General features: G+C 51.0%; 1 protein-coding gene across 3 annotated transcripts in view; it reads right to left on the bottom strand.

Moving 5' to 3' along the window:
- SORL1 (sortilin related receptor 1) overlaps window positions 1-18,747 on the bottom strand; it is a 60,581-nt gene that overhangs the window by 30,375 nt on the left and 11,459 nt on the right. For 2 of the 3 annotated variants that reach the window (XM_064732170.1, XM_064732171.1), the window contains exons 3-21: window positions 18,558-18,683; window positions 18,125-18,286; window positions 16,832-16,899; window positions 16,014-16,194; window positions 14,084-14,185; window positions 13,232-13,401; window positions 12,310-12,502; window positions 10,712-10,829; window positions 10,156-10,229; window positions 8,237-8,325; window positions 7,949-8,127; window positions 6,852-7,038; window positions 5,747-5,875; window positions 5,411-5,496; window positions 2,954-3,126; window positions 2,649-2,780; window positions 2,434-2,525; window positions 1,188-1,434; window positions 477-615 (exon numbers count right to left, since the gene is read on the bottom strand). In XM_064732170.1, the coding sequence (XP_064588240.1) occupies window positions 477-615; window positions 1,188-1,434; window positions 2,434-2,525; window positions 2,649-2,780; window positions 2,954-3,126; window positions 5,411-5,496; window positions 5,747-5,875; window positions 6,852-7,038; window positions 7,949-8,127; window positions 8,237-8,325; window positions 10,156-10,229; window positions 10,712-10,829; window positions 12,310-12,502; window positions 13,232-13,401; window positions 14,084-14,185; window positions 16,014-16,194; window positions 16,832-16,899; window positions 18,125-18,286; window positions 18,558-18,683 (2,647 nt within the window). Of the gene's footprint in view, window positions 1-476; window positions 616-1,187; window positions 1,435-2,433; window positions 2,526-2,648; window positions 2,781-2,953; window positions 3,127-5,410; window positions 5,497-5,746; window positions 5,876-6,851; window positions 7,039-7,948; window positions 8,128-8,236; window positions 8,326-10,155; window positions 10,230-10,711; window positions 10,830-11,768; window positions 11,863-12,309; window positions 12,503-13,231; window positions 13,402-14,083; window positions 14,186-16,013; window positions 16,195-16,831; window positions 16,900-18,124; window positions 18,287-18,557; window positions 18,684-18,747 lie in introns of those variants that run through there. The other variant, XM_064732173.1, reaches the window with a different exon arrangement.

Here is an 18,747-nt window from a genome sequence, read left to right as displayed (position 1 = left end):
ACTTTAAGGGGGAAAGATTGGCCTTTAAGGGACACAACTCATCCCAGTGGCTTTGGAGGTCTACCAAAGGATGTCAGATACACCCTCAGAGTCTGGAGCCCTTCAGTGGTCTGGTACCCATCTGGAAATGGGTATGAACACCCCAAGGGGTCAGCATTGCCTTGGCACAATGCAGACAGATATTAAAGGAGGGCAGAGTTGGTGCAGCCCTGAAATCCTGTGGTTTTTTGGTCTATACAACACTTAGATGGAAAAGCCAGGATCTGACACAAACCATGAGGTGCCACCACAGCCAAATGCCCTAGGAGCTCTCTCTCCTGGCAGCCAAAAGCAGGATATAGCCCTGATTAAACTCATTCCTGAGAGCCTCAAGCCCTGCAGGAATGGGCGGTCAGGAAATGCAAGCCAGGATGGCCCTGTGGAAATGGGGAAAGAACACATTCCTAAATCCCAGGGGAGATCATCTGCATCATTACCTGTTGTCTTTCCTCTGTAAAAGATTTTCATATCCATGATCCCATTCAGTCGGCCGACCAAGACCTCCATCCTGGAGCCGCTGGTTTTGGATGCTCTGAAAATACTCAGCTGTGACCAGTCATTCCAGTAGATCTCATTCTGAAACACAGGCCTGGCTCTCAGTGTGAGCAGAGGCACCTCCAGGGCCGTGCTCATCACTGCCACCTGCACTCATCACCCTAAACACTGCAAAAGAGAGAGTGAAAAGTGTCCCCAGCCCACAGGGGAGAGGAAGAGGAAGGCCTGAGGTGGGATTTGAGCAGGAATGAGAGTGACAGAGGGATCTGCTGAGTGGCAAACCAGTGGGAATGCTGGTCCTGGATTGGGCTGCACTTCCCTGCTGGTTTCAGGGATCTTTGGGAATGTTCCAGGGAAGCAGACAGAGAGACAAAGTGTGCTCCAAACCACATCCCTATCCTCCAAATTCAGGGATTTGTGGGAATGTTTCAGGGAAGCAGAAAGAGGGACAAAGTGTCTGTCATGCCTGCTCCACACCACATTCTTATCCTTCAAATTCAGGGATTTGTGGGAATCGTTCAGGGAAGCAGACAAGGTGCCATGCCTGCTCTAACTCACATCCCTATCCTCCAAATTCAGTGTGCCCCGTGCTCCTCCAGCACCGGCCTCAGAGCCTGCATGCTACGGAAAAAATGACAACGGGGGAAACAAACCTTAAAAACAGCAATGGCATAGGGGTGAGGGAGGCTGTCCAGGATCACAGATCTCTGCATGCCATTGAAATCCACCCTCTCGATCCTGTCCATGTAGGCCTCCGTCCAGTAGATCCAGTGGTCATCCACGGAGATGCCGTTGGGCCAGCGCACGCCCTCCGAGACGATGCACCCAGCCAGGGACCCGTCCATGTCACTCCTGTAGATGCCAGCCCTGGAGTCCCCCCAGTCTGTCCAGAACATCAACCTGGCAGCAGGCAGAGAGGTTACTCCAAACCCACACAGAGCAGCTTGTCACAGACATCTTTTATGAAAATCCTTTCCTTCGGATTTTTCCTCCTGAGAAGCCTCAGGAACAAAATGCAAACAATGGTTATCTGCTGCTGTGGAATGCAACAGGTGCATCTGGGATTGGTCTCATGTGGTTGTTTCTAATTAATGGCCAATCACGAGAGTCCAAGCCACAAACCTTTGTTATCATTCTTTTCTATTCTATTCTTAGCCAGCCTTCTGATGAAATCCTTTTCTTCTATTCTTTCAGTATAGTTTTAATATAATATATATCATAAAATAATAAATCAAGCCTTCTGAAACATGGAGTCAGACCCTCGTCTCTCCCCTCCACCTGAGCCCCCTGTGAACACGGTGACAGCAGCTCATCAAAAGGATCGGGGTTAGCAGAGGCAGAGCGGGGAATGCTCCACATTCCGTGCCTCTTGCCCGACATGCCTTTGAACAGGGAGCTCTGCAATTCTAATGAGCACCACCGGCAGCAGATTTATGAGCAGCACAGAGGCTTTTGAGCTGCAGGCTCTGTGGTGGGAGTGCAGCTGCAGGTTACCTTGCCGTGAACTGCTCTGGTTTGTCAGAGCTTACATTCGCAGCCGAGGCCAAACCCCAGAAAGATGTAACTCAGATTTGGTCCTTGAATTCGAGCACAGCTCAGTTTCTCACACATCACTGCAGCTTCCCCCACTGACCAGACCAGTTTTACGGGCAGGAAAAGTTATTTACCAATGGATATGTATGGGCAGGAAGGAATGAACAGTTGGTGATCTGTGCTCTGAGGGAGCTGGTGCCTTAGTTGGGGACGCAGCGGTGACAGTGGGCTCCACAGGGCAGGACTGTGCTGTGCCTGTCCCCATTTTCACCTCACCAAGCTGTGCTCCCTGAGGAGGAGGTGGTGAAGGAGCAGCAGCTTTCCTTGGGAATAGCAGGGAAATACTTGTGGTGTTTCCTTTCTTACCCATCTCGGGGAACCAGAGCCAGGGCTCTGGGCCGCTCCAGTATCGAGGAGTTGAGGACAGTCAGTCTCAGGTCTCCATCTGGATTGGCAACCTAGACCCAAAACCAAAGCCAGGACAGGTGTGTTTGCTACTTGAAATGACACAGAATCTGTGACGGGCAATTATTGCTCCTTAATAATAAAATATGCACTGCCACGGGTGGGCAGAGCTGTACCTCGATTTTGGGAATCCCAGCGTTGACCCAGTAGAGCAGCTGGCTGAGAGGCTCAAAAGCCAAAGCTTCCACTGTTTCCAACCCGGTGCTTATGATTATTTCCTGCCCAGAGCTGCCGTTGAGACAGAGACGCTGGGGAAAAACACAAAAATAATCAGAATAAAAGACGAGGAAGTGCCTGAAGCCTGAAGGTCAGGAGGCAGCCAGCTGGGAGGGGAGGAGCACCAGGACAAACATTTGCATTTCAGGGTGTGGATGCAACACCCGGGCGGCAAGGGGGTGATGCCTCCCTGCTCCCAGCTCACCTGGATGATGTCCAGAGTGACATCAGCCCAGTAGAGGCAGTTGTGCTCGTAGTCAAAATCCAGGGCCACAGCCCCCCTGAGCCCGGCCAGGGGCAGCTCCTCGCTGACGCCCGAGGCCAGATCGTATCGGTGGATGGAGTATCGGGTGGCATAGAGGATGAACTCGTTCTCCTCTGCAACAACAATGCCTTGTTTAGCGGCCGTTCTTGGCTACTCGAGGGGCAAAAGAAAGAAAATAGCAGGTGGTTTTCACCCCTGATTTAGCACCTCCGGGAGGCAAAGAGCTTTTGTCTCAGCGGGATTAGGTTAATGGGAATGTGGTAATAGCCTCACATGGGGCTGGGCACACACTGTGGGCATTGTGTGGTCCAGGAGGAGGAGGAGGAGTCACAGAACCTGACCCGACCCCTTTAGTGCTGCCAATGAGAAACAAAATACTGATCTCTGTCGCAGACATCTTTTATGAAAAATCTTTTCCTTAGGATTTTTCCTCTTGAGAAGCTGAGACGCCTCAGGAACAAAATGTAAACAATGGTTACCTGCTGCTGTGGAATGCAACAGGTGCATCTGTGATTGGTCTCGTGTGGTTGTTCCTAATTAATGGCCAATCACGAGAGTCCAAGCCACAAACCTTTGTTATCATTCTTTCTTATTCTATTCTTAGCCAGCCTTCTGATGAAACCATTCCTTCTATTCTTTTAGTATAGTTTTAATATAATATATACCATAAAATAATAAATCAAGCCTTCTGAAATATGGAGTCAGATCCTCGTCTCTTCCCTCATCCTCAGACCCCTGTGAACACGGTCACAGATCTCTTCCTTAAAAATCCCCAACATCAAAAAGAGTGGGAGTGATGCAACTCTGCAAGTCCTCAGGGACACTGGCCCCAGGAAATATCCCAGAGTGGGTTTTGTTTCCCAGTGGAGCCCAATCCAGGTAATGGGATCCTGGTCCAGGACAAAGTCTCCTGGGCTTTATCCCAGCACCAGTCCAGTCCAATAATGCTATTAATGAGTAGAGCTAATGTCAGTAAGTAACTCTGGCTGTGCATCCCTAATGAGATTATAGGGAGATATGAAACAGATCCTGTACATGAAAGTGTTACCATGGAGCGAGCCAGCACGGATCCCCAGCCCATCTCTGGGAACACAGCACTTCAAAGGCCAGCCCGTGGGGACAGCAGGTTTACTTTGCAATCAGCAGGGCCCTTCTCAGCATGCCCAACACAGCTCTCCAAATAGCTCAAGAGGGCTCAGAGGGGCGAAAAACGTGTCAGGAGTAAAGCTGAGTGCAGAGCTGGCAGGAGTCCCAGCGCAGGGGATGCTTCCCCGTGCTGTTCCACACCTGGAATATCTTTTTGCACGCTGAAAAATTTTAGGGCAGTGCAGGGGAGCCTGCTGCTGGTGGGTCTGGCTGCTCTGCTCAATTCCCCAGCCCTTCCAGGAGCCCCTGCCCTGCCTGAGGCCCTGGAGCTGCAGCAAGCAGCAATGCTGATCACGCAGCTCGTGACGGCAGATTAAATTAAAGCTCTAATGAGCAGAATGCAAATAACTCTGGCAGCACAGGGGCACGAGACTGCTACAGTGCCTTGTACGTTCCAGAGGAGAAAATAAGGATGGGGAGGGTGAATGCTGGCAGGCAGAGGTGTGAGGGATGAAGGTCTGCCCTGGTCTGGCCCCAGAGTGGCTGCACATGGTGGCTGTCTCAGAGTGGCACTTTCCTGTAACTATAATATTTTCTGAAAAATCCCTTTCCTTAGGATTTTTCCTCCTGAGAAGCTGGGAGGCCTCAAGAACAAAATGTAAACAATGGTTATCTGTTGCTGTGGAATGCAACAGGTGCATCTGTGATTGGTCTCATGTGGTTGTTTCTAATTAATGGCCAATCACAGTCAGCTGGCTCGGACAGAGAGCCCGAGCCACAAGCCTTTGTTATCATTCTTTCTTTTTCTATTCTTAGCCAGCCTTCTGATGAAATCCTTTCTTCTATTCTTTTAGTATGGTTTTAATATCATATATATAATAAAATAATAAATCAAGCCTTCTGAAACATGGAGTCAGATCCTCATCTCTTCCCTCAGACCCCTGTGAACACGGTCACACCTTCCCAAGGGGACCTTCCCAAGAATGGGGACGTCTTTGAAATAATTCCTCTCTTTCTGGTTGGGTTCAAGCCAGCTACAGCAAGGATGCGACCAGGGTGAAGGGGTTCCTGCTTGCAGGCAGCCCCTCAGGGCTTCAGAGGGCTCTGGACTGTGAGCAGCCACTGCTCCTGAGCAGGACCCTCAGCAGCTCTGGCCACAGGAGAGGGTGATTTGTAACCCACCCAGGCTCCTGTGTCACAGGTTTTGTCTGAGAGCCCTCTGGGACTCCGTGCCTGGCCCCTGAGGCAGCAGCCAAAGGTTTTATGAAAGGAGCCCTTGTGCCCAGAGCAGCTCCTGGTGCACACACTCACCCGCCAGCGGGCACGGCACCAGCTCCCCCTCCAGCCGCGACTCCACGTCTCCGCCCGTGCAAGTGTCCCCAGAGATCTTCCTGTAGCTGCAACACACAGAGCCAGCCAGTTTATTCGTTTATTCCATGGAAAAAAATCTGTGAACAAACCACCCTGTGCAGCCAGAATAAGCTGTGGTGTTTAATTGCCATGTATGTCCTAACTGGGTTTAACTGCGCTTTGATTAAAATGTTTGTTCTCTGCTACTCTTGTGGGTCTTGTGGTTGTTTGGGGTTTTTTTAATCACCAGTAAGACAAATTGGAATATCAGGTTGCCCTCCCAAGCACAGCACATACCCTCGAGTCTTCCTGTAGGTTGAGCCAACAGGGCAAGGGACTGGTGGGTCATAGGGTTTCCCAGCAAACTCAGGGTCAGGGACACAAACTTCTAAGGATAAGTCATCGCTCAGCTTGAAGCCAAAATCACTGCAAGGAGAAGAAAGATATAAGGAGGGACAGGGAAAAGCAAAAAAATGCAACCATGCTATACCACGATCTATTTTTGCATAGAATTTTTTAAGAACCCAAAGTGACCCTTCGTTTATTCTCAGTATTTAGCTGCACAGAACACCTCCCAGCCAGACAGGGTGTTTCAAGAACACTTTGCAAATCAGCTTTGCCCGTGGCTGGGCAGGCTGGGGAAGGTGAGGCAGAGCTGAGGCAGTGTGCTCTGCAAAGCTGGCTGCCAGCCCCAGTGCTGCTGCTGAGCTGGCTCGGGTCACTGCTCTGTCTCCTGCTGGCAAAATGGGAGCTACAGTGCGGCTGTTCTTTGCAAAATGCTGTGGGGGAGAGAGGTTTTGTCAGTGGGATTCTGTAGGGAGCCCAGGGCTGAATTCTGAGGCAGGATCCCACCAGCCCTGCTCTCAGTCTGCTCATGGTGAGCCAGATTTGGTCTCAGCATCAGGCAGGAGCAGCCTGGTGTGAGCTCCACTGAAAGCCCCAAAAAGCAGTTCCCTTTCTAACCCCTGGTCTTTGCATCAGTTTGCCAGAGCGTGTTTCCTGATCCTGAAAGCAGAGTCAGGACTGTGGGAATTGCAGTCAAAGGGCAATAGCAGGGCCAGCTGCACCCCTGTGGCTACAGAATCACAAAGATTTTTAGTGGGTCTCTGTCTGTGATGGGAAATTACCCATTCTCCTTTGGAAGGTGATGGATTAACAACACTTCCCTTTTCCGTGGAACCTTTCAGAGGCTCCCCAAAGGCTCTAAAGACATTAATTAAGTCTCATGCCCTGTTATTAATGAAAGGATGTTTTCAGTCTGTTTAGTTTCCTCTCTGCTATAAAATGAAGCGACGACATTCCGAGCTACATAAATTGGATGTTTGCTCACTCGGAGCGATTGGTCACAGATACTTATCTTGGATTTACAATCCAGACTAGAAGAAATTAATTGCTATTTTACCATTCAAAGTCCTCCCTGGTACAAGAGCAGTTGGAGACCATGACAGGCCTGTCAAAGTCTTCCCCATTGAAGCAGGTTGCATGAGGAGTCCTCCTTTTGAAAACGGTTTTATGCCCCAGCAAACACTCATTGCCTCGCTCGTCCGAGGGTGACCACAGCTTGTAGTCATTCTCTGTGCAGGGGACCCCTGAGAGGAGAAACAACGTTGGGGTACAGAAAGGTGAGAATTTGCAGCATGCCAGGTTTAAAGACAGAGAGATGCTGATGTAGCCAGGAGTGCCAGGCGTGCTGGCATCCAGCCCCACACCACAGGAATGCCTCTTGTCCCAGGGAACCACTGAGGGAATGAGAGGACACAGCCTTAAGCTGTGCCAGAGGAAGTTTAGGTTGGACATCAGGGAAAAATTCTTCACTGAAAGAGGGATTGGGCACTGGAATTACCTGCCCAGGGAGAGGATGGAGTCACCATCCCTGGAGGTGTTTAAAACAAGCCTGGACGTGGCACTCAGTGCCATGGTTTAATTGATGAGGATGTGTTGGGGCTTTTCCAACCAAAAGTCTTTTCCCACCTGGTTCATTCTGTGATTCTGTAATTCCCTCCCCCTCCACCTTCCCCTGGCACAAAACTTCCAGAAAAAGGAAAAAGGAAAGCTCCAGCTGGGAGCGTGCAGCGGCACGCAGTGACAGGAGGGAACAGGCAGCTCCGTGGCAGTGACAGGGAATCTGAATGAACTCGTTCTGGTTACCAAACAGATCTGTTCCCAACAAAATGTCAAGGGAATCGATGATAAATTTTAGTCAAGCAAATTCCTCTGCTGGGTTTAACTGCGCTTTGATTAAAATGCTGCCTCGCAATCAAAGCTGAAATGGGTTATAAAACATTCATAGGCACAAGCCTTCAGAAGGAATTTTTTTTTTCTCTTTTCCTTTTCAACAAATTCCTCAGTGAGGAGGGAAGGAATACAAGGAGAGCACACAAGTGCCTTCAGAAGCTGTGTCCACGTGGACATGAGACACCTGGGACAGGGCATGAGGAGATGCCCTCTCTCCAACCTGCAGAGCCACCCCAGAGATGGCTCTGCCACCCATCCCCTTACCCAGCACGTCAGTGGTGTTGATCTGCAGGATCAGCCAGCTGTGGCCATTCTCCTTGTAGGAGCCAAAGATGGTGAAAATGGTGCTCTTCTCCCCGGGCTCGGTCAGGAGCCCGTACACAAACACCGGCTTCTCCGAGAACGTGAACACTTTCCAGGTTTCCCCTTCGTTTGTGCTGTACCTGCACACAAAAGGAGATTGGGAGAGGGGCCAGGGGCATGTCCTGCTGCAGGGCACTCTCTGCCATGGCCAGCCAAGCAGCAGAGCAGCCCCTGTGCCCTGACACTCACTTGAGCTGGTCGGTCTCGGTGCCTTGGGCGATGGCCACCAGAATGCCACCATGGTCACCCCAGGTGTAGTAGTGGGGTCCAGACAGGGCCTGGAAGAGAGACAGTGCTGAGGGGTGATCAGAGCTCTGCTCTGAAGGGAAATGGCTTGGTCAGAAACTCTGCCTGAGCCAAGCTAATGCTTCAGCCAAATCAAGTATCTGGAGGCACCAGAGATTAAGTGTTTATGGGACACCATCTGCAGATGAGAACAGCCAGCCCATTTCCCCTAAGAGATGTGTGTAAAAGCTGCCCTGAGCCCTGGACTCTGCTCCTCCTGTGCTCTGTGCAGGGAAAGAACCAGTGGAAGAAGCACCATGACACAAAACCAGAGTCCATCACTCCTCCTCTCATTTGTCACCTCTGTGAGGCTTTCCTGACACCCAGCAGTGACTTGTGGCCATCCCAGGACTGCAGAGAACTTGGGTTCCCTCAGGCTGTGGAAGGTCTTGTGAATGTTCAGGGAGAAGTGGGGCCATGGCATGCAGAAACAAGCCCTGGAGACAATTCAGCCATGGCCAGAAGTTTGGATCTCACGCTCACTTACACCTCCAGCACACAATCAGCTTGGCTTTCCCATCCAGGGAGCCCAGAGCACCTTGGGATGAAAACAGGGATTGTGTCCATGCCAAACACTGCTCACAGGACGTGCTGTCACACTTGGGGACATTCAGGGCACTGAAGGCATTGTTCCTTTCTTCTCTGGGCTGTGAAATCACCCCTGTGATCTGCAGAGCCTCCCAGCCAAAGCTGAGCAGGAGGAGCTGTGGTGCTGCTGCTCAGCTCCACTGCTGGGTCATTCTGCACCTCTGCTCACGATAAAAACACCAGTCAGGAGATTTGAATCAGAATGTTTTAACTGCACTCCAGGGAAAACCTGTGGAGCTTTGTTGTTATCATATTTCTAGAGTCCCATACCTTCAGGGTGGTTTTCTCACACACAAGTATTAACAGCAGTGCTGTTCCTGCTTCTTCCTCAGGGCCCATCCAAGGCTCTCCCTGACCAGCCGCCTCACCCCCTTTTATCCCAGTTATCTTCATTAGCCACAGCTTTTACTCAATTAAGGACATCACAGCCCATTTAGAACAACTAGGAGTGGGGCAAGGCCACTTATACAATACATAGATTTTACTATGGCTCAAAGGCCACCTATACAATCCATACCAAGATTCAGTGGCCACATATAGAGTTTGGTGGCCAAAAGTCTCTGGTTTTGGATACCCTGCCCTATCTGTCAGCTCCTGCCTGGCTGCAGGGTCCCCACAGCTGCTCTCCAGCTGGGTTTTGGAGCCAGGAGCAGCCTCTGAACCACCTTTGGCATCAGCCAGACCTGTGGTGTGTCCCCAGCCCCAGATCAGACCTCACCCTGACCGCGCAGCACTCGCAGGAGGAGAGGAGGCTGCTCAGCTCCCAGGATCAAATGGCTTGCAGATGTTGGAATACCACACTGCACTGGCTGCAGAGTGCACAGGCACACCACAAACACTGCCACAGACCAGAACAGCAGCACACTCCCCATAAACCGAGGGCAGCTCCCATTTCTCTGGAAGGAGCCAGACTCTCTCACACACCAAGCCCTGCCTGTCAGTCCCATCTCAAAGACACCAAATGTGCTGAGGAAATATCCTGCCAGGTGTAAAGGAAAAACAGAGGGAGCTTTTCTGTGTCTGATTCCACCATCCACACCAGAGGTTCCTCTCCAACCAACCCACGCCTGATTCTTCATCTAAAAACCTTTTTCCCTCATTTTAAGGCATTGAGCACCTTCCAGCTCCTGTATTTATATGAAATCACCTTTAATATAACTCATTTATATTGCTGGAAAATTCTTCCTGTTCCCCCACCACGCTGGCTGATCTGGCAGGTGTAAGAGCAGCCTTACCTCTCTCCACCTTGCTCCAGCACTGCTCGAGATATAAACATTGGTTTTCCTTGCCATGTTCTTGCCAACGGAGCCTGGGAGAATGGGAGAAATCATCCTTCTTGAGGAATGCAAAGTGATTGCTTAAAAGGAAGCCAGACACCTCCAAACTATTTTTATCTGTGATTGAGGAGATGATTTTTCACACTACAAATTAATCCCTTCAAAAGCAAATATTTCAAGGACTATTTCAAGTTTGAAAAGCAGATGGGGGAAAAACCCATGGCTACAAACATGATTAAACAAAATGTGTGCTTTCTTCAGTAACAGAGCGAGACAAACAGGAATTTCTGAATCTTAAAGAAGCCCTTCACGGGGATCAGGAAAGAGGATCAGAGCAGAGCAGGTTTCTCACATCTCTGTGCTGCAGTGAAATGTTCCTTCTGTAATTACTGCATGGGGACTGCAGCAGGGAAAGGACAGCAAAATGCACCATTTAATTGCATTTTATAACCTGCTTGTACAAACTAAATACTGCCTGGCAACAACACCCCCCAAGGCAAGGGAAAAGCAGTACCAGTGGCAATGATCAGTCCTGGCGCCGACTCCTTGGAGAGAATGGGCATCCTGCGCAGCTGGAAATTCAGCAGCTGGCTCAGGCGCTGGGCCAGGTGGAGAGAGCAGCCCTGGGACAGCTGGGAAACAGAACAGTGGATTAACATCCATCCCTCATGCTGTGTATTCCAGTCCTCTCTGCTTGGAAAGGCCAGGAGGGACTCCCTCATGGTGGCATTGCTGTTTCAACCTCTTTTCATAGAGTGAAAACACCTCAAAGTCACCAAGCCCACCACTAATAAATCCCCAAATGTCATTTTTGGGAGTCTTCTTCCTGTCCCACCACCCCTTGATACCTGGAAGTTGATGTGCTCCCCATAATAGGTCTGTGTGGGGGGCTGGAGCAGCTCCCAGGTGCTGCCCTTGTTGAAGGTGATGATGGAGCACATGTTCTCCAAGATCACCAAGTTTATTATCACTAATAAATCACAACCTCAAATGCCACTTTTGGGGGTCTTTTCCCTGTCCCACCCCCCATGTGGGGGGTTGATGTACTCCCCATAGTGGGTCTGTGTGGGGGGCTGGAGCAGCTCCCAGGTGCTGCCTTGTCGAAGATGATGACAGAGCGCATGTTCTCCAAACCAAACCCCTCATTAATAAACCACAACCTCAAATGCCACTTTTGGGGGTCTTTTCCTTGTCCCACCCCCCGTTGTACTTGGCAGTTGATGTGCTCCCCATAGTGGGTCTGTGTAAGGATCTGGAGCAGCTCCCAGGTGCCGCCCTTGTCGAAGATGATGACAGAGCGCATGTTCTCCAAACCAAACCCCTCATTAATAAACCACAACCTCAAATGCCACTTTTGGGAGTTTTTTCCTTGTCCCAGTGCCCCATGATACCTGGCAGTCAATGTGCTCCCCATAATGGGTCTGTGTGGGGGGCTGGAGCAGCTCCAGGTGCCGCCCTTGTCGAAGGTGATGACGGAGCGCATGTTCTCCAAACCAAACCCCTCATTAATAAACCACAACCCCAGATGCCACTTTTGGGGGTCTTTTCCTTGTCCCAGAGCCCTGTGGTACCTGGCAGTCGATGTGCTCCCCATAGTGGGTCTGTGTGGGGGGCTGGAGCAGCTCCCAGGTGCCGCCCTTGTCGAAGGTGATGACAGAGCGCATGTTCTCCAAACCAAACCCCTCATTAATAAACCACAACCCCAAATGCCACTTTTGGGAGTCTTTTCCTTGTCCCAGTGCCCCATGATACCTGGCAGTCAATGTGCTCCCCATAATGGGTCTGTGTGGGGGGCTGGAGCAGCTCCAGGTGCCGCCCTTGTCGAAGGTGATGACGGAGCGCATGTTCTCCAAACCAAATCACTCATTAAAAAACCACATCCTCAGATGCCACTTCTGGGGGTCTTTTCCTTGTCCCAGAGCCCTGTGGTACCTGGCAGTCGATGTGCTCCCCATAGTGGGTCTGTGTGGGGGGCTGGAGCAGCTCCCAGGTGCCGCCCTTGTCGAAGGTGATGACGGAGCGCATGTTCTCCAAACCAAACCCCTCATGAATAAACCACAACCCCAGATGCCACTTTTGGGGGTCTTTTCCTTGTCCCACCCCCCGTGGTACCTGGCAGTCGATGTGCTCCCCATAGTGGGTCTGTGTGGGGGGCTGGAGCAGCTCCCAGGTGCCGCCCTTGTCGAAGGTGATGACGGAGCGCATGTTCTCCTCGCTGAAGGAGCCGTTGATCAGCGTGGCGATGTAGACGCCCCGCACGCCTTCCACGCGGTGGAAATCCGCGAAGGGCTCGTTGGCAAAGTACCTGTGGGGTCGGGGAAATGGGAATTGAACCCCTTCCCATAAGTCTGGGGATGTGGGGGATTGGCAGGCAAAGGTAAGGCGCTGATGTGGCAGAGCCAAGAATCGCGGATTTTGGTCGATGTTCTCATTTGCCTTGTGGTAATCACAAATCCTCTGAACAGAGAGAGACAGCTCTCTCCCAGGGTTTTCCTGGGAAGCTCTGAGAAAGCTCAGAGAAAAGAATGATAAGCAATTCTTATCTCCACTTGCTGCACATGTTGTTGTGCACATGTGGAATGCTTTACGGAAATAAATTCATTTACCAAAGGGTGAATTCTTAATTGGACACTGGATGGTGTTTGGATGGATTGACCAATTAAGTAAAACTGTATTGGACTGTAAGGGTGCTGAACTTCTTAATAAGTATAGTGGAGTACAATATAGTATAATAGAATAGAATAATAGAATGTAGAATATAATAGAATAATAGAATAGAATATTATACTATATTCTATAGTATAATATAGTACAGTATCAAATAGTATAACAGAATATAGTATAATATAGTATAATAGTAATATAGTATAGAATAATATAGTATAACAGAATAAAATTATAGTAAAATTATAGCATAATAAAATTGTAGTAAAATTATAGTATAATATAGTATAATAGATTCCAGCCTTCTGCAGTCATGGAGTCAATGCTAATTATTCCCCATTCAGGGGACCATTGCTAAGTCCTGTCTTACCTGACCAAGGTGTCGCTGCCTGCTCCCCCTGGGCTGTAGTAGAGCACATTTTCCAGAGACAGGGAGAACTTCAGGCCCTCAGCCTCCGAGATGTAGAGGTTGGTGCGGTTGTTGTCGTGGCTGACACACACAAACACCTGGTCCTCCGAGGCATCAGCAATGTAATATTCCTGTGGGACACAAAGAACAGGCTCTGTGTGTGTGTGTGCACACAGGCTGATTTGGATTTCCTCTTATCTTGCTTCCACCTTTTTGTATTTCTTCCACTCGGCAGGTGGAAAATCTCCACTTTATTTTTTTCCCATCCTCTGTCCTGCAAAGCCCCCTGGTGCAGCATTGGTCCCAAGCCCCCTGTGTGCTGGATCTCTGGACCCCCCTGAGGCTGGGAGTGCACCCCACTGCTCTGCCAAGCACCAAAACTTGCTTCTCATGCCCTCCATCATCCCCACCAGCCTGGGGACACCACAGAATATCTGTTCATGCATCAGGGACTCTTTGCAAGCCCTGGCAGTGCCCTGGGCTTCCTCAGCCTGCAAGAATTGGACGCTCCAGGTCGTGCCAGTGCACCCCACACCATGGGAAGGGGTAAAGACCCCAAAAGCAGAGTCAGAGCAGTGGGATCAGCCCCTCTCTGGTATCTGGGCTTTGCTGCCAGCCCCACGCCAGTGACTGTCCAGGTGCCACCGTGCAAACCACGAGATCATCCCAATGTGAGCCTTGGCTCTGCCATCCCCCCAGCAGGGTCATACGAGGTCCCTTCCCTCTCCTGCAGCATCTGGAGCTGCTGCTAGCACGGCAGGGTGTCCTTGGCAAGGCAGGGAGCTGGGAAGCTGCTCGGGAAGCACCACTTACCTTAATGGGATGCTTGGTAACGAACTGTGCCACCCGCATGGGCTTGCGGTTGAAGGAGACCCAGAGCTGGACTGAGGGGGGCTGTGAGCTGCCAAGCAAACGCTGTGCAGAGCACAGGGACACGTTAGGAGGGGCTCTCACCCCAAAAAGTCACCCTCATCTCCACTGGGATCACCCCATACCTGGGACTTCCCTCTCCATGCATGTGGGCAAAGCGTGGCAGCTGCATGATGCTGGAAGCAGTGATCCCCACTCAGGGTTTAAATTGCCACAGCCAGGGCTCAGCAAGGAGACAAACTGTCCTTGCTGGTCAGTCAGGTGGGGGTAAGGAGGCTGGGTTTAGTTCCTCCTTTCTCCTCAGAGCACACTGACCTTTCCTTCCTATTTTTACCGATTTGCGCAAAACGAAAGGCGTTGGCGCCAAGCCGAGAAAGTAAAAAATCTGGGGGCAACCTATTTCATACAGGATGCCAATGGTGAGGACCTAAACCCAGATCTAGGCTCCAAAAATAAGCGTCCTGGTTTTTGGTTTGGTTTTTTTTTTTTTTCTCTTTTTTTTTCCCCATCCTCTGTATCACTAAGCAACCATGCCTCCCACGGAAAGGAGCAGAAGTCAGAGCCCTGGGCGCCGCTGCCACCCAGCCTGTCCTTCCCCCCTGCTGCAGCCAGGCTTGGAGGCAATGCCTCATCCGGACCTGGGGATGTGACTCCCAAACGGGGGGTTTGCAGCCAGCCTCCCTGTGTCTCGGTGTTTCCCAGCAGTGCTTGCCGTGGGGTGATTTTATTGATGTTTAATCATTACAGCTGCAGGAGGAAGCAGGGAGTGCTGCCCGCTGGCCCCCGAGTGCTCCAGAAGCAGGAAAAGCTCCAAAGCACCCCCAAATGGTGCCCAAACCCTCCTCAAGCTTTCAGGATGCTGTCCCTGAGCTCAGTGGCTTCCCTGCAGAGACACAAACCACCCCCAGTGTTTCACCCTGTAGCAGCACCAAGCCCTCGATAAAATCTCCTGCAAACCACAGAGCAGGCACAGCGCCAAGGGGATGGGCCCTGGGAGTTACAGGCTGTACTACCTGCAAGGGAGACTTCTGAGAAACTGAAATTGCTCTGCAAACGTTCCCTGCCTCTGTCAGACACTGCTGTGCCCGCTCAGGGGGCCGGAGGTGACACAGCTGTCACCTACTGCCCAGGAAACCCTCCCTGGTTGTGCCAGCAGCCACCCCGAAATAAAGGGTTCCTTCTTAAAGCACTCGATGGCAGCTGCAGGGGAGAAATGCATCTTCTGAAAAGAAAGCTGCTGCTTGCATTCTAGAAGGATCAGGACTTTATCCCTCTCTGATCTAGAAAGGCCTGGCCCTCAGAGGAAGCACTGACACTTTCCTGCTGTCTTTCAGGTTTGTTCAAATTTTACCAAGAACTAAAAAGCACAGAGAGGCTCTGGCTGCAGAGGGACCAAAAGATCACTTTTGCTCACCCACATCCTCTTTTCTTAGGCAAGCAGACTGAAAGTGCAGCTTTCTTTCCAGGCTGGAGCACATTAGGCTGCCTGGAGCTGGTCCACGTTTGATGGTAATCTCCTCTGACAAGCGGCCTCCTTTAACCACCGAGCCGCCGAGCCACATCCCCCTTCCCCTGCCACCCCCTCCCCGATGCTGCCAGCCATCCTCTGGCTTTTCCCTGCTCCCAGCCCTCTGCAGGCTGACCTACTTCTGCCCAGCCTGCCCGAGGCAGGGGCACGGAAACACCACGGGGAGAGCAGCACGGGCAGCCATGCTGTGAGCCCACAGGGCTGGCAGCTGCTGGCGGGCTGGGTGACACCTCTGTGACAAACCAGCGAGCTCTGAAGGCTCTGAGGTGCAGCAGAGATGCTCCTGCCCGCTGTGGTTCTGCACCACATCCACCCTCGGCAGCAAATTCCTCGCATATCACTCACCACAGACTTGGTTGCAAACATGTATTTGTCCCTGAGCTGGAAATCCTGCACGTCCTCCAGGATGATCTCCTTGTTCTCCCGGCTCTGGAAGAAGTCTGTGCTGCGGATGACGGTCGAGGCCCCCGAGGGCTCGTGGCGCTCGATGTACACCGTGCTGGGCTTGTCGTAGGGCTCAACACCCCTGGGGACACAGGGGACACAGTGGGATGGGAAAACAAGGCAGCAGGAGCAAGGAGATGGGGTAGGGGGAATGGGAAGCACCCTTGTGTCACAGATATATTTTATGGAAAATCCTTTCCTTAGGATTTTTCTCCTGAGAAGCTGAGGGGGCTCAGGAACAAAATGTAAACATTGATTATCTGCTGCTGTGGAATGCAACAGGTGCATCTGGGATTGGTCTCATGTGGTTGTTTCTAATTAATGGCCAATCACAGTCCAGCTGGCTTGGACAGAGAGCCCAAGCCACAAACCTTTTTATCATTCCTTCCTATTCTATTCTTGGCCAGCCTTCTGATGAAATCCTTTCTTTTATTGTTTTAGTATAGTTTTAATGTAATATATATCATAAAATAATAAATCAAGCCTCCTGAAATGTGGAGTCAGATCCTCGTCTCTTCCCTCATCCTCAGACCCCTGTGAACACGGTCACACCCTCGGGTGCCAGGCTGTCACTTGTCACCACGCCCACAGTGCAGGGTGAGGGGAGCAGGGCTGGAGCACACCCTGGTACCCAGATTTCTGATTTTCACAGGGCAGCAAACAGTGCAAGAGAAGGTGTCTTCTTCTCTTGAAGGACAGGAGCTGGGTGCAGTACATACCAAGAAAAGGACTTCACGTGCTCCTGAATCATTATCCAGGTCTGGCCAAAGTCATCTGATTTCCAGAGCTGCAACAACAAAGGTGAGAGATGCCAGCAGGATTGGGACACAAACAGAACCAATCCTTCAAGAGACCCAGTGTGTCCATCCATGGCTACTCCAATGACTTTTCATGTGGCAGCTCCTGGAGCAACAGCAGCTTTTCTGTTAATAACAGATAACCCAAACAGCAAAGAAATCATCCTTTAGCCTTCTGCCAGAAGGATTTCCCACTGTTTACCTGTTTTCCCACTGTTTACCTCCAGGTTTTACTCAATGTGTACCTCAAGGTGCTGTAATTATTTTCAATCTTTACCCAACAGCTCCAGAAGGGAAAAAAAAAAAAAGTGTTTGTATTCAAGCAGCAATTTGTTACTCAGGACGCAAAGGCAAACCACAGGCCCACATGAAACACTGCAGAGGTCACCCTGCCTCAGCTGCCAGGGCTCTGTGGTGAGTTATGGCCACGGTGGTTGGGGTGATGGATGAGGCTGGGAGCAGCGTGGATGGAGGAGAAGGGAAGGGAAATAAGAGAGGCAGCCTGCAGGTATTGTGTCCTCATTCTCCAGAGGGGAGAACAGGACAGACTGCAGGGAAGGGATGGATTCGGACAGCTCTGCATGTGAGATCAGACTCCCGAGTGGCCAGAGTGTCACAGACATCTTTTATGGAAAATCCTTTCCTTGGGATTTTTCCTCCTGAGAAGCTGGGAGGCCTCAGGAACAAAATGTAAACAATGGTTATCTGCTGCTGTGGAATGCAACAGGTGCATCTGGGATTGGTCTCATGTGGTTGTTTCTAATTAATGGCCAATCACAGCCCAGCTGGCATGGACAAGAGAGCCCGAGCCACAAACCTTTGTTATCATTCCTTCCTATTCTATTCTTGGCCAGCCTTCTGATGAAACCATTCCTTCTATTCTTTTAGTATATTTTTAATATAATATATATCATAAAATAATAAATCAAGCCTTCTGAAACATGGAGTCAGATCCTCGTCTCTTCCCTCATCCTCAGACCCCTGTGAACACCAACACATTTTGTGTCCTCATTCTCCAGAGGTGAGAACAGGACAGACTGTAGGGAAGGGAGAGACCTGGCAGATTTGGAGAGCTCTGCATGTGAGCTCAGACACCCTGAATGGCCAAAGCACGAAGCCACAAAGCACCAAGGTGTCTCTCAGCTGTGAGAGGCCACAGGAACATCCCTCAGGGCAGGGTGGGATGCTGCTTCCCCACCTGAGCAAAGTGCTCACCTGTTTTTTGGGGTGAGACCTGTCGAAGCCCAGGAGGAGGTTGGGGTTCCTGCTGTGCAGGAGGAGGTCAGCTGCTCGGAAGGGGATGGAGAAGCCTTGGATGGTGTTGCAGAAGTCGGTGGTGATCCAGAGGTACGGGGCAAAGGCATCCACAAAGATATACTGGGAGTGGAGGGACAGACAGGGCAGAAGGTCAGAGCAGCACCCAGGCTGGCAGCAATGGAGGTGCACATCCCAGGGGAGCTTTGGGAGGGCAAACTTTGGAGGAGGAAAATTTTCCCTGCTCCCACCACACTCTGCCATCACCAAGGCACAAGAAGTGCCTGGCCCAAGGGGTGTCCAGACACCTTGAATGGCCAAACATGAAGACAGCCCAACAATCTTTGCCCCTGTGACAGCAGGGACAAAGGCCCAGCTGGCACGTCCCCCTCACCCTCTTGTTGTCAGCAGGGCTGTGGTAGAACTGGGCGATGGCCACCTCGCTGCTGTTCCCTCCATCGAAGCTGAACCTCTCCGAAATCTTCTTGAAACTCTTCCCATAGTCATAGGACACATAAACCTGCAAAGGAGAAGCCCCACGGTGAGAAGCACAAAGTTCTGAGCTCCCTTCTGACAGAAAAATG

The sequence above is a fragment of the Zonotrichia leucophrys genome, chromosome 24 (assembly GCF_028769735.1).
Source record: "Zonotrichia leucophrys gambelii isolate GWCS_2022_RI chromosome 24, RI_Zleu_2.0, whole genome shotgun sequence".
In the NCBI taxonomy this organism is placed as follows: Eukaryota; Metazoa; Chordata; class Aves; order Passeriformes; family Passerellidae; genus Zonotrichia; species Zonotrichia leucophrys.
The sequence above is the reverse complement of the archived record's forward strand: the minus strand, read 5'-3'. Positions and strand labels throughout refer to the sequence as shown.